This window comes from Haliotis rufescens, unplaced genomic scaffold, assembly GCF_023055435.1.
Source record: "Haliotis rufescens isolate VD_foot unplaced genomic scaffold, xgHalRufe1.0.p SCAF_1, whole genome shotgun sequence".
Classification (NCBI taxonomy): Eukaryota; Metazoa; Mollusca; class Gastropoda; order Lepetellida; family Haliotidae; genus Haliotis; species Haliotis rufescens.
The window spans coordinates 2,974,724-2,990,953 of record NW_025963779.1 but is presented as its reverse complement, the minus strand read 5'-3'; the positions used below and the strand labels follow the sequence as shown (position 1 = coordinate 2,990,953).

The 16,230-nt window shown below is 39.3% G+C and overlaps 1 protein-coding gene across 1 annotated transcript; it reads right to left on the bottom strand.

The window, feature by feature from the left end:
* Positions 1 to 2,933: 2,933 nt before the first annotated feature.
* Positions 2,934 to 5,099, bottom strand: LOC124147026 (forkhead box C1-A-like). Its single transcript, XM_046517623.2, has one exon. It carries the CDS (start codon positions 4,994 to 4,996, stop codon positions 3,656 to 3,658), a length of 1,341 nt encoding a protein of 446 aa, XP_046373579.2. The 5' UTR covers positions 4,997 to 5,099; the 3' UTR covers positions 2,934 to 3,655.
* Positions 5,100 to 16,230: the final 11,131 nt, after the last annotated feature.

The window sequence follows — 16,230 nt, the reverse complement described above, 5'->3', positions numbered from 1 at the left end:
GCCATAATGCGCCAAACAGTTTTTTTAAAGAAAGAATTTATATTCCAAAGATTTAATATTTATTTTCAAATATGTATGAGCCATTACCTAAATGACACTATGATAGAAATAACGCGATCCTATTACTGTATTAAAACATTGTTGACCCGGACATACAACATTAGCCGAACTTCCACACATTTCAAGTGGCCTTCCTGTCTGACATCTGTCAATCTTCGTCAATGTCGATTGCAAAAGCATGAAATATTCACTGCTAAACAGAAAGCTTTTGTGACGACCTGGTATGTTGTATTTAAAAGACCGTACTGTTCACACGCAAGCAGGTCCCAAATGAAGTGAAAATGTGAATTCCAAACTATTCATCTATGTAAAAAATTATCAGTAAGACGAAAAGGGAAAAAAGACGAAATTCCGTATGAAGGAAGCCCCTGCATAATCACATGTAAAAATAATATTTCGATAATATATTTTCTTCGTGTATTTTGAAATATGATTAATTCAATATAATTCAATATAATTGTTAGACTCTATCAAAGAAGAATTATATATTTATCATGAATCATTCTTACAAAGAGCAATAATGTTAATTGATTTGTTTAGCAGTTGAACCGTCTCTCCGCTTGATAGTATGATAATAAATTTCTAACTTTCACAAAATAAAATTTAATAACATAATGACGCTGGTTTGGGAGGGGGGGGGGGGGGGGGGGGGCGGCTGAATGTGAAGTGAAGGCTTGTTTCTGACAGAACAGTTTCGTGTAAGAACTCTAGACAAACGACGAAGTCACATTTGCATTAATGCCGTTGACGTAAATTCGAAAACACTACTATCAATTTTGTCAGGAGGAAATAACAGGATAAAAATATAGTTATGAAACGTTGATATTTTATAGACACTTCTAGATTTAATAAACTCAGAAATATTATATACAAACTTGTATCCTTCGTCCGACATGAGAACTTTCATGTACGGAACACGATTGATAAACTTCATGAAACTAAACGTTTATCATGGAACGAAAAAGGCGACTTAACGTGAAGTGCACAACTTGAAGCTGTGTTGAACTTGACACAGCCTCTGTACGCGGTGCAGATGCAGGTGGGGCTTGATGAGATGATGCAGGCGGCAAATATTGATATACGCGTACAACGTGACGGCTGTATGACACGCTGGTGCTACAAATATTTGTCATTCAATTTTCTATCATTTGAAAATAACTATTAAACTAAATTTAAACCGTGTTCGACAGCTGAATGAGGTTCAAGTCACTAAACAGCGTGCGCCATAAACCTTTTTGTCATTTTAACTGAATTAGGAAAAGAAATAATTAACGAAAACTCCTCTGTTGTAAATATTGCAATATATTATACTATATGTTGATGTCATAATTTAATAAATACTTCATATTCATCGAAATTTCATATTTTGCTATATATAATTTAAATTGTTTTTTTATGATAAAGGCAAGACCATGTACAAAATGTTGGTGCGAGTAAATATGTATTATTGATATATTTTTAAAAACTACAGCTTAATAAATAAAGAAGACAGATATATTTATTTTCTAAGCTTCAGGAAATGGGTCTAACAAGAGGTCGTTAGCATTAACTTTCTCTGGAAACTAACTTAAAATGGCATTAGTGAAAGTGGAAGCTCACACAATTCCTGAGGCCTTATTTGGAAAAATAGACCCATGTAACATATAAGGTCCCTACAGTTTAGATGTTCTAAATGCCCTGTTAAATTTCTCCATTTATGAGACATTATAAAGTTTCGCAATAATTACAAACGACAGCAGTGACAAGGTAAAAACCCGCCTGTCCAATACTAGGCATTCGTGATTTAGAAATGCGTCTTCAGGCGAAACAAAAATTTAGATTGACACAACGAATAATAAAATACTGTCTCTTCTTGTAGGAGGTGCGAATGTATTTTTAAATCATTTGTACGTTTGTATAATTATATTAGAACGTGTAAAATGTTACGCAAATATGATATGATTTCATTTCCATCAAGTGTTAAATACATATAAGTATATTTGTAATAGTTTCCTGGTTCCTGAAAACTAAATTATTGCTATTAAATAATGAAATAGTTTGTTGTTATTTCTATGATGTTTCTGTATAATTAGAATTGACAAACATAATAATTTAAATTCGTAAGATTCAGATTAATTTAATATAAAGGTTTGGTTTGAGAGCTCTACAAATTCGAAACGTTATAGATGCCAATCTTTTGAACTGTTATTTTTTAAATTCTTAGCGATATGATCGTCATAAATATAGAACAGCGTAACTGAAAATTGTATAACACGTTTTTGATAATAATTTTACAGTCCAAACTAATCCTTATTTTGTATGCATGAAGTAAATATTTTAATGTATTTATTTCGAACAAATTATGATCAGTTGGATTGGTTAAGAATTAATTTCAACACTGTTCAAGCAAACTAAGGTGAGTAAAACTACTACAGCTCCGGATCCAGGCAGATGCATCTCAGGAGGGTGTGGAGGGTGTAGCCACTCAGATAGGAGGTATGAACTACGAAATGCTGGTGTCATCTAAATAGAAGCCCCACCCGGCAGATAACACAGGCAATACATAACGATGAATCAATGCAAGTTATTGCCCGAATTCTATTTTAATGTATGTAATAATAAATTAATTGAAAAGAAATTTCAAAACGTCTTGAAGAAAATGTGACGATATGAATTAAGAATTATGAATTTGTAATCATATAAATAAATCACGTGATTACTGAGTAAGTACACCTACAGACAGCAAAATGGAATATCCGATAAATGATTTTGTAACAAAGCAAGACTATCGAACTTTGAGGATATGTAATACAACTTCAACTTGTACAGATTGTATCCAGGACTTAGTGGCCACAAGTAATGTATTAAATATAAAAAAGGACAAAGTAAATACATACACTTACATTATAATTTATTTTCATTGTTCAATTTCAAGACGAACAAAACACCCGTTCTTTGATTTTCATGTGAAATAAAACAAGTATATTACAACAGTTTGGATTGTACATAATGTCTGCTTCTATATTTAACAGAAACAATACCCCTACCTGTCATTGTCCTAGAAACAGAATGCGTGTTCTACCACCACAACGCTTGGGTCTACAGTCATCACCAGTATACTGGCCACGGTATATGGATGCGTGATATTGATGGTCATTGCACAATATGTCTTTGGCATCAGTTTTGAGGCGTTCGGGTTGCAGGATAAAGTCTGGAAGATTTCGTCTCATTGATAACATGTTGGCATAACTGATGTTGAGTTCTTCAACCAAACATAGCACTTTCACTGTTGGAGATCCCAGGAAGTTATTATACAAATGCACTATGGAACTGTTCAGGATTTGGCGATGCTCTAATGTTAAAAACTTTGGCGAAAACAATGGATTTTTCTCCGGAGACAGATGACGTCCTTCCAAATATTTTCTCACGAATATTACAGTTTTTATTTGATAAAGAATCTGTGAGTCATATCAACTGTTGTGACGTCCCAGCACGCGGGACGGTCTGTCCGGACCACACGTCTTCTCATCTCTAATCTGAGAGAAACTTGAGCCGATCTGAAGACGATCATCCTGTCTCTTCACAGTCTGTCATCACCAGTTTATTATGCTGTTGTCTATCGCCTGTCCACCTCTGGAGTCTTCCCAGCCGGAGCTGATCCCAGTCCATACACCGCCTCCCTCCACTTACTCGCGGCCTCGGGGGTGAGGGATGACCCGGGTAGGACCACCGGGTATGTGGAGCTAAACATGGGGTAGATGTAGGTAGTGTAGGTATCCCACCCCGCAGCCGATGTGGCATGGAATGCGCTCTGTCGGGAACGTCCTAAGGTTGACATGGGCCATGGGAGTCCGTCGGGTCGCTTTGACACAGACTCTGGACTAGAGGTTTTGTCGGACTCCTCTATACTACGACAGGGTGATGGAGGGGGACTAGTAGACGTCGCAGGGGCTGAGGACGTCTCACGACGTAAAATAGTCGCCCCATCACAGCTCTCCCCAACACCTTGGTCCTCGCTATCGGTATTACAGATGTCCAGCGCTTCTCCATCAGAAACAATGTCTATATGAGCGTCACTCTCGTGGATAGGGTGATGCAGGGGTTTGGGCAATACTGGAAGGTTGGGTACAGGTTTGATCTCGGGGGCGAGGAGACTCTCCACATCAAACAGTCTTTTCTTCACAGGCTGGACCACTATGGGGACGGGAGGGATCTGGGGCCTCTCGTTACCCTCCTCCACCTCAAAACTCCCGTCTCTCATATCTTGAACGGGTGACTTGGGCCCCCCTTCCGCGTCCTCCTCCTTCTCGTCCCACGTTGCCTGAGGGGTTGGGGACGGGCTGGGGCTGTCTTCGTCATCGGGGACAGCCAGGCCCATGTGTTTACGGACCTTCCGTTGTGCACGTCGTCTTCTGAAATCTCCTCTCTGGAAATCATCAACGTTGGCCGGGTGTACGGCCCAATAGTGTCCTTTACCATTAGCACTGCGGCCTGACTTGATAAAGCAGTCATTAAGTGACAAATTATGTCGTATACTGTTCCTCCAACCTGGTCCACGGGTTCGGAAATATGCGTAATTATCCAGAATCCACTGATAAATGTCACTAAGCACGAGTTTCTTATCTTTGTGGCTGAGGATCGCCATAGCGATGAGGCCGATATAACTATGACTCGGCTTCGGTTCTTCTTGGATGTACCTTGCACGTAGGTCATGTTTGTACAGGTAGGCTTGTGTGTACGGATCAGCTAGGTGGCCGTGGTAGGGGCTGAGTCCAAGAGGAGAAGGATATCCTCGGAATCCATACTGAAGTCGTGCACTATAATCACACAGCTGAGATCTCTGGAAGTCCAGGCCAGGCAGATGGGTTACCCCGGTCGGCGAGAAAGGGAAATATGGAGTCGGGGTAGGTATCTTCAAGCCGTACGGCAGCAGCGTGCTTGGGTTGGTGTTACACATGCTTGTGGACGTCTGGGTCTCACACGATCGCTTACTGCTTCTAACGTTTTCCCAATGTTAGTACACTGCTTATAAACTTCATGAAAGCGTTAAATAATTTGGCTCGTCAGTTTCCCACATTTGCCGGCTATGCGCCGCCCCCTAATTGATATTCATATGCGCCAGCGCTGGGAGGGCCTATCAGCACGAGCCGCGCTCTCATTGGTCGATGATGCGGAACAATATTATAATGAGCCCCCGAGCAGACGACATCTCTCTCACAGCGCAGTTAGCCGAGAAAATCTGGATAAATCTGTTGTGAAGTGACGATGATACGGGTAAACTGTAACCACCTAGCTTGGACATTGTGATCCAAGGTGTTAGGTCTTGCTTTCTCTTGAACTAGCAGTTTTCTTGCTCCATCGATGTGTCAGCGCCGGGTCTGTGCCCCTTGAGATCGCCACCCTTTCTTTCCAACAGTTTTCTCCTGGGTGTGTATTGATACCAAGCAGAACAACCGTTGCGATGTTTCGTAATTAATAAATCAGTAGTTATTAGTAATTAGTTGCTGCCACCTCTTGTATTTGCAAACTGCTAGGCTATTGTCAGGACACAATTGGTTGCGCATCCAGAGTTGTAGGACAGGACAATACTGTTTGATGATTGTGTCAGATCTAGACCCAGGAGATCGTGCTGAGAGGGGTAGGGAGCCTTAGAAGGAGGGTGGAGGGGGGATGAGAGCGCGCATGGGGAGGGGATGGGAGAGTTGAGAACACGATGGATAGGTGGGGGAGGTGAGAAGTGGTAGGCAGTAGAGGTGGTGAATTCAGCTTGGGAGATGTGATCCAGTACCGGGTAGGGCTGGAGGGTCAGGAGGTAGCGTGGGAGGGGTGAAGATGTGAGTGGACCTGGGTAGGGGGTTGGGGACTTGTGAACAGGGCGGGGGGTGGGGGAGATGTCTCATCGTAGCAGGTTTGTCTCTGGTCTCACTGTGAAACTGCGTTGTGCTTTGATTAGCTCTTCAACTTCCCACCCTGGTGCGGTTTTGTTACGGAAGAAAAAAATTCCATTTTGTCATGCGTGGGTTAATTACTGCCAGTCTGTTTGCCATGGTAGGAAGACTTCAGGTTCTTTAAGAGTTACTCACACTGTCATCTTGAGGACTGGGGACAAGAAGACAAGTCCGGTGAAGATTAGGATAACTTTGAGGGGAAAACGCCACCTGGATGAACGAACCTCTTTTCAGCGAGTCTCTTTTGTCTGTTACACAGACCATGAGGGGGATCTCAAGCTGGATATACCCCCTTTGTTTTGTTTCCACATGTCCCCAACTCTGATTTCGATTAAGATATGTATAAATTTACCTGCGATCGTCTCAACACCAGGCGCCGGGATAGCCTCCAGATATTTTTCTTCTGCCATCCGTAGCAATCGAGACGAGAATGCTATCCACTTATAGTGTTTGTTACAAAGTTCAGATATTATCGCGCCCACCAGCTTGTCCGACATAGCTGGCATTAGGCGATAAAATAGACCTTAGAAGAAAATTAACAATAATAAGATTCTATAAAGTTTTCAGTAAAACCGAGGTAATTCAAAGCCCAGGGGATTAATCGAAAATATATCGAGTTATGCGTAGTTCGAGATAAGCGGTGGTCCGATTAACACCATGGTGTCGATGAGGAGTCGGTTGGGACAGGCATGTACACCGGATGAGACGAATATTGAGTTAATGTCCTTCTAGTTAACGAGTTGTGTCTGCATTGATAACTAATATAGTTTGGGATCAGGATCAAGACAAAATACCTAGAGTGAAATTATATAACAAATATTATTTTTACTTAGAAAAGTGGAAAGTATTACATCTGAATAAATGGTTATACATATATAAAAAAACCAAAACACTTGAAGTAGAATCAGTCCATTAACTGACAGAATACTTACAGCGTCAGTGAGCCGCTTCCGGCCATACATTACCCACTCCACAGTGTACAACATGTACACTGCCGGCCAAAAGAAAGTATACATCCATGATTGATAGTGGCTAAAAAGCATATAAACAAGATATCTTTTCGATGGTGATGTATTTGATTCGAGTATCTTAGTTGTGTTTTAGGCCGAAAGTTTGCAATGTTTCGGCGACTATTTTCAGCCTATTAACGTTTTGATAACGTTTGAAATTATTTGGTCAAATCCAATATACAAGTGTATACTTTCTTTTACCCAGCTGTTTCTATAAGTGGAATAAAGTATTACAAGAAGTTACATTAACTTAAAACGTTCGCCTTTTCAGGCTTATTTTAGCATACTATTGTAATTCATGTCATGTAATGGTATAATGACAGTATAACTGCTTTGGTGGAGGTGACTCCGGATGAAGGGACTACATACAAAATGTTACCGTTACAATATTTATAAAAATGTTTTCAACCAAAAGGTCTACAGCTGGAAAAATGTTATGCACCACACGTTCTGTATTTTATATTTCCCGAACTCCTTGTATTTTTTTGAAATATTTAAATAACTTTGATCTTATTTTGAAAATGTCTAATGTACCTGAATATGTTTCGCCGGATGTACCCAAGTACTGAACCACATATCTTGCAAAGAAACAGAGGGAGCGAAATAAAATTTAAACAAATTATTCCCGTGTTTTACTTCGGATACGATATTTGTAAATGGCCATTATGTATAGAAATGTATAGTGAGTGGTGTTTGAATATGTCCAGTTTATATTTATTGAAAGCTATATCAAATGACCTTGACAACCGGTATCATCACTATTTGATAGTGATTCATCAACATATTGGGGCGGTCGGGTAGCCTAGTGGTTAAAGCGTTCGCTCGTCAACACGATGACCCGGGTTCGAATCCCGACATGGATAAAATGTGTGAAGCCAATTTTTGGTGTCCCCCGTCGTGGTATTAGTGGAACATTGCTAAAAGCGGCGTAAAAACATACTCACTCACTCACTCACTCACTCAACACTTCATAATGATAATATTTCTGTCTCTTTTACTTTATGTACAAACTGAAAATGGAAATATCATATAACGGTAATGCGTAACAGGTACGGAAACACGAATATCTTACAAAATGAGGAGCCGACTGAGTTTGTGTGAAATTCAAGTATCTAGGACAATATGCCTCCCTAATTTAAGGTGTAGCTTTATTCGTCTATTAATTTATACAATTAGGTAACACTACCTCTTTGTTGCGATGACGATACATTATCGTTAATAAAAAGCGTCAACGATGTCGAACACCCACCGAAACAGATGCCAGTAGGCGTAAATAATGTACTGAAAATACCTTTATTAAACGTACACTATTGTGTCATGCATATACCACATACAATGTGTATACATCTTGTTTTCTACTGTGCGATGATAACCAAGCTAATTGTTGATGGCAACTGCACCTTGTCAATATACTTCAGTGAACAAACAAAAATGGGTAATGTTTACCATGTCATATAAACATGTTATTCACATAAAACAGCGAATAGGTGCGAAAAAACGGCTATGCCTGTATCAGCCTCATCTTTCACATGTGTTTGGAGACAAGGAGGATTTGGGGGGGGGGGTTGTCTCCTACAGGAATCAGCTGGCGTTTTGTTCCATGATTTAGCCAATTACTACGCCATGACCCCCTCTCTTCACGGAGGAGCTGACGGCGCACACGGTAACATGCTAGGGCAGTGACAGCGCTGCCTGGAGGCGCTCAGCTCATCGTGTCTAATATACATAGCATGCGGGGAATATTAACTAAAGACCCCCCTGGGCAGTATCTCAGGCCAATGTCCATATTTGGTGAATGTGTATTTACATTCAACGATGTCAAATTGAAATATATATTGTTAAACTCCTTTTGTTGCTGAGAAATGTTGATTATCGTTTGGTTTATTCAAATCTGCAAACAGTACAAGAAGCAAATAAACGTGGCAATGCTGAATGATGTGGACGTACATAATGAGAACAATAACGAGAATCATGGGTGTCATGGCGATGATAACAAGAGGGTGAGATGGGTACACGCCACTTTCAACATTATGTCACCGTCTGTGACGGGGCCCACCCAGGGGGGCAGGGTACCCCCACGATTTCGCGAACACCTTGTGTCATCACTATTGTATAATGATTCATAAGCACATGCTCTTGATACAGTCTGAACGTTTCCAATCTCCTTTTCGCAGAGATTTCTTGTGGTTCAGGAATGGGTTTTGTTGCTTTTACTATTTATCAGTATAGCACGGAGTGTCAGCTCTATATGGGAGGAGAGCCCGGAGTAAAACAGTTCTTATATGTTTACAACCTTAAGCACATGTTTGGTGCAAGCAAACCAAGAATCAAAATAAGGATGTGGGATCCGAACCCCCTGTCATTTTGACAGACAAAATACACGAAAGTCAGCACAGGACATTGTGTCGCCCTAGGTGAAGATGATGATGATGATGATGATGATGATGATCACTGTGTGTAACCGACATTGACAAGGGCGGGGCGTATATTTACACATGATGTAGTTGAAGAGAAACTATAATCACAATGATCATGATAATAATGATGACGTAAGGGATGATTACTACAATCATTGTCAGTGAAGGACATTAAACAGATTAATCTCTGCGTCATGGATTATGATATTACAATTGTTATCATCATGAAAATTGTAGTTTTAACATTTTTTGTTATCAATACCGATAATGGCATTTTTCTTCTTCATCTCATTATTGCCATCACTTTACATCATGTATTGAAGATTCAGTGAAGACTCTTCCTTCGTTCCCATCGTTGTCCCCTTGTAATCAGGGATGGTGGTGGGAGGTCGGTGTAATATGACAGTCGGATGTATTCACAGATTGAGAAGGATTTTAATTAGAAACTTCATTGTCATGTGATGTCGGAGACGCATTCCAAAGAAAAGATTTGCTTTATAACCGTGTATCACAACTCTCCCTCGCTGAGAGCTGGTCTGTCACGTGACGCGGCTTGTTGTCTGGAGGAAATAACACCGCCGACGAACTGAATGCGATTGTAAACTGTTTCAAATAAGTCAGTTTTTGAAAAGTGAAACATCAGCATGGAGTTTTCTATTTGAAAAGTATTTCTTTATTTCTTTGAAAATTCTAATCAAATAATTGGATGTCCTGTGGATGTCATGTTCTTTACAACCCAGTTTATGGCGTGATGTGCTCATACGCGTGTAGTACACGTGTACTGTTCAATAATGTTATGTGACCATAGCGAGGTTTTCTATATATAGCAATGACGTCAATATGCGTTTATTTAGTATAACTACAACCCGTGACATTTCGCACAGTGACATGGGGTAGCTAAATGGTTAACGCGATCGCTCGTCATGACGAAGGCCGAATTCGATTCCCCACAGGAGTCGATGTCTGAAACCCGTTCCTTATGTTCTCTGTCGTGATGGCGCTGGGATATGGCTAAAAGCGGCGTAAAACCACACTCACTCGTACATTTAAAAGAGTAATTAAGACTTTACAAACGCAAAATGCAAGTATTGAGGGAGTCTTGAAAATAAAGCCCTCAAAGTGCTTGTGTATGTACGCCTTATTTGACTATTATCGAGTCTGAGACAGAGTAGACATTTGCTGATACAAGTAAGGGAAAGTCAAGTATCAATGGTTGAAGACAAGTGAATTTAGAAAGTTCGACGATGTTGTGTAATTTCCTGTTTAAAGAATATCAAATCACTATTACCGACCCAGCAGTATGAGGGCACGTGGACGATGTTGCCCGGGTGGTTTTCAACTGCGAGTATGTAGTGTTGTGAAGTATCCAGTGTTGTGTTACACTACTTATGAAGTATCCAGTGTTGTGTTACACTACCTATGAAGTATACAGTGTTGTGTTACACTACTTAATGAAGTATCCAGTGTTGTGTTACACTACCTATGAAGTATACAGTGTTGTGTTACACTACCTATGAAGTATCCAGTGTTGTGTTACACTACCTATGAAGTATACTGTGTTGTGTTACACTACCTATGAAGTATACAGTGTTGTGTTACACTACTTATGAAGTATACAGTGTTGTGTTACACTACCTATGAAGTATACTGTGTTGTGTTACACTACTTATGAAGTATCCAGTGTTATGTTACACTACTTATGAAGTATCCAGTGTTGTGTTTCGCTCTTTATGAAGTATCCAGTGTTGTGTTACACTCTTTATGAAGTATCCAGTGTTGTGTTAAACTCTTTATGAAGTATCCAGTGTTGTGTTACACTCTTTATGAAGTATCCAGTGTTGTGTTACACTACTTATGCAGTATCCAGTGTTGTGTTACACTACTTATGAAGTATCCAGTGTTGTGTTACACTCTTTATGAAGTATACAGTGTTGTGTTACACTCTTTATGAAGTATCCAGTGTTGTGTTACACTACTTATGCAGTATCCAGTGTTGTGTTACACTCTTTATGAAGTATCCAGTGTTGTGTTACTCTACTTATGAAGTATCCAGTGTTGTGTTACACTACTTATGAAGTATCTAGTGTTGTGTTACACTACTTATGAAGTATACAGTGTTGTGTTACACTACTTATGAAGTATCCAGTGTTGTGTTACACTACTTATGAAGTATCTAGTGTTGTGTTACACTACTTATGCAGTATCCAGTGTTGTGTTACACTACTTATGAAGTATCCAGTGTTGTGTTACACTACTTATGAAGTATCCAGTGTTATGTTACACTCTTTATGAAGTATACAGTGTTGTGTTACACTACCTATGAAGTATACAGTGTTGTGTTACACTACTTATGAAGTATACAGTGTTGTGTTACACTACCTATGAAGTATACAGTGTTGTGTTACACTCTTTATGAAGTATACAGTGTTGTGTTACACTACTTATGCAGTATACAGTGTTGTGTTACACTACTTATGCAGTATCCAGTGTTGTGTTACACTACTTATGAAGTATCTAGTGTTGTGTTACACTACTTATGAAGTATCCAGTGTTGTGTTACACTACCTATGAAGTATACAGTGTTGTGTTACACTACCTATGAAGTATACAGTGTTGTGTTACACTACTTATGAAGTATCCAGTGTTGTGTTAAACTCTTTATGAAGTATCCAGTGTTGTGTTACACTACATAATGAAGTATCCAGTGTTGTGTTACACTACTTATGCAGTATCCAGTGTTGTGTTACACTACTTATGAAGTATCCAGTGTTGTGTTACACTACTTATGAAGTATCCAGTGTTGTGTTAAACTCTTTATGAAGTATCCAGTGTTGTGTTACACTCTTTATGAAGTATACAGTGTTGTGTTACACTACTTATGCAGTATCTAGTGTTGTGTTACACTACTTATGAAGTATCCAGTGTTGTGTTACACTACATAATGAAGTATACTGTGTTGTGTTACACTACTTATGAAGTATCCAGTGTTGTGTTACACTACTTATGAAGTATACAGTGTTGTGTTACACTCTTTATGAAGTATCCAGTGTTGTGTTACACTACTTATGCAGTATCTAGTGTTGTGTTACACTACTTATGAAGTATCCAGTGTTGTGTTACACTACATAATGAAGTATCCAGTGTTGTGTTTCGCTACTTATGAAGTATACAGTGTTGTGTTACACTACTTATGAAGTATCCAGTGTTGTGTTACACTACATAATGAAGTATACTGTGTTGTGTTACACTACTTATGAAGTATCTAGTGTTGTGTTACACTACTTATGCAGTATCCAGGAAAAGAAATGTCCTACCAGGTTGTCGTCCAGATCAGACGTGGTGGTGATAATCGTGGGATTAGACTGTTTGATGGGAACGGACATTTCTTAGGAAATTACATGAACCTAAACCTCGTTTATCCGGACCGTACCTTTCTCAATGAAGTCACCGGGAAAAACCTATGTACGGATTAACGACTAATCTGAATAAAGTCTCTGTGTATGTATTTAGACGTTCCACCAAAACACGCACCCTAATATGGGATGATCATATCAACGGGGTTATCTGTAAGTATTATAGCTTCATTCGGAATGAAACAATGATTTGTTAAGGTTGTCAGAATGTATCCGTTGTCCATAATGTGATACAGGTAACGATACGGTCGCTAAAACTGTGAAAATATGGCAATCTGAAAAATTGTGCAATAGAAGAAATCTTTCAATTTTGACAAATACAAGATCTGAACTGAAACAATAAACTCGAAGGTCTTCGAATAGGACCCTAACTAGCGGTTTTCTCCTTCAAAACTATACCTTTAAAATTCCACTTTATGAAACTAAATATATACCAAAAATAATAACGAAGATTGGTCACATATGTGTGCATAAGTATGTTTGAATAAGCTCGATTTGTACAAAAAAACTACAAATAAAGCGTTGACATGGAAAAAAACATCTATCTTTTGAAATGGACACAAGTTCTGAACAAATAGCGTGTGTACCACTCAACCTGTTACACAAGTCAGTCGGTTCTTGCAACTTACCATAGGAACAAAAATGTTTTATAAAAAACATATTTGAAAAGGAATTGTCTAAATCTAACACTGTCGCAATCTTTACAAATCAGCGGTGTCAAGCATGACTGATCTATATCAACCGTTATTATAACTTTACGTAACGGTTCACGCGCTGATTGGCGGCACATGCACGCGTTACAAACGTTACAAACGAGAGGTATGTTTATTTACATTGCATTTGAATAGTACATGTAACCACTACACACGTTATCTATGTATCCTATCACCCCTTAAGCGACCGCGCGGAGGGTCACGAGGCACATGTGTCCAGTATCACATAGACGAACGCCACCTTGTCACTCACACTACCAACGATTGACAAACATGGCGGCTAATTTCCAGATAGCGCCACCTATCGGCAGAATCATCTGAGTGTCACAGACTCACATTGTCCAACTGGGGGTAATTTGGCAACATCAGTCTCCAAACCAGAGGCAGGGCAATTAGTGCTTCAACTATTTTGTTTTACTATTAGATTTCGAACACGTTGAAATGATCACAATAGAATCTGCGAGAACATATTGCGAGACCGAAAACGTATGTAGATTGTGCATTGGTACATATTTTGTATTATATAAGCCCAACCTTTAAGCAACAATTTCAAGAATTCATTTATTGTACGTTTCTGAATGTTTCTAATTTAGTTGGCTTACCCGGGAGCGCATGTGTGTAGTAGAGAGAGAGAGCGAGAGAGAGAGAGAGAGAGGGAGAGAGAGAGAGAGAGAGAGAGAGAGAGAGAGAGAGAGAGCGTATGTGTGTGTAATAGACAGTGAGAGACAGACAGACAGACAGAGAGATTGAATGCGTGCGTGTGTGAGAGAGACACAGAGAGAGATTGAATGCGTGCGTGTGTGAGAGAGACACAGAGAGAGATTGAATGCGTGCGTGTGTGTTTGAGAGAGAGAGAGAGAGAGACCCAAAGAGAGAGATCGAATGAGTGCGTGTGTGTGTGTGTGTGTGTGTGAGAGAGAGAGAGAGAGAGAGAGAGAGAGAGAGAGAGAGAGAGAGAGAGAGAGAGAGAGAGAGAGAGAGAGAGCGTGTGTGTGTTCTTCCGTGTGCGTGAGTACGTGGGTGTGTGAGTGTGTGCATATGTTGACAATACATAGATATATTGTAAATCCAGTCAGTGATAGAATCTGCACAAACTACGGAACACAATACAGATTTCTTAGTTCCCTTCTCTTCATCAGTAATATCCTACATGCGACGCTCCTCCTGTCGATCTGTCGATGTGTGGGGGACTCATGGTCCTGTCATCAATTCAAGCCAAGTATTGTATTCGTATGAAGGCCACAGGCCATATACAGAGAAAGTGCATATATACATATTACAATGATACATGAAGTCATATAATATTATTAGTATTACTATTACTAGTATTACCTACACCATCATATTCCAGTATTTGCAAAACTTTATCTCATTTCATAACTTTGACAAAGATATTTACACACGTTTCTCAGTAACTTTACATCGTTGGAAGACAAGGCGTTCTAAATTTGTACATTTTCGGGGGATTATTACAACACATTTTAGGCAGATAGAGGTTCTTATGTTCTTATAGGACTTACATATTAAAGTGAAATGGTATTCATCTTCTGTCCCTAAATTACAAAGAGGACAGACTTAAACCTCAGTCAATCCCAAACCATCTCTCTTCGTTCACTTTCAACCTTAACAAGTCCGTACTCAGTCTAATCAACATATCCCTTTGATTTCTATCTGTAAAAAGGGTGAGTACGTCTCGGGTTCGATTGCGTTTTTAAGCTCTTTACCTATATTAGATCTTGAGTTATTTTCTATACCGCTAATACTATTCCAAGATTGATGATGCATATGAACTTTTTATACGGGTTTTGAAAAGCAAATTTATCTCCAACACACAGAGCAGTCTATACAAATCCGTTGCGATATGGCGGAAATAATGCCGAGGCGACGTTAATTTTAAACTCACTCACCCATACAAATCCAAACCCATGTGCAAACAATACAATGCCACAGTAGATGCACAGGTTTGGTATCCACCGCTATAGCACATCATCCTACCATAGGCTTTCTTTTGTCTTTTTTTATGGAAAATGTTTTGTCGCTTTTATTCAGGAATTCTTTCATTGTGCATTTCCGTAAGTTTAAGCCAGTGTTTTATACAACGACAGTCATAATAAAAGTTATAATACTTCTTAAATAGCGAAAAAAACAAGCATTAAAATCTTGATTTACTGTATGATCAAATATTAGTTCTCCATATCTCTCAGATCCTATGAAAAAGAGATTTTTGAAATGTTCCTATAATTCCTGCTCGGGAAAGACCCAAGCCTTTGTCCTGTAATACTTACAAAAAACCAGCGTGATATGAGGAAAGCTATTTACTCTAACACGAAAGATTAACTGAAAATTGGTGTAAAAAGTTCCTAAAGGATGAACGTAATGAGTGCTTTGATAAATGTTGGCATTCAAGCTACACCGGGAAGTGGCATTACTAAGTATAATATATGAATGCTTTGTTGCGGGGTCGTTAAAATATAATGTTGATATATGACGTTAATGCCCTGGGGGGCTGACACTTTCTGATTCGAAGAACGAAAACGAGTCTTGTCACATGACCAGTCTGTAAATCAAAAGGTACAGTGGCAAGGTGAGACAAAGCTTGTTAGGGCACGGAGATTGTTCACTTGACAGCGTATGTGATGTTTATGCATTAGAATTAGTTTTTGTTAATCTCCTGCTACCGATCTCCGAAC

Excerpts from the sequence above, each read along its gene's own strand:
- LOC124147026 (XM_046517623.2), bottom strand. The coding sequence starts at position 4,996 with ATGTGTAACACCAACCCAAGCACGCTGCTGCCGTACGGCTTGAAGATA.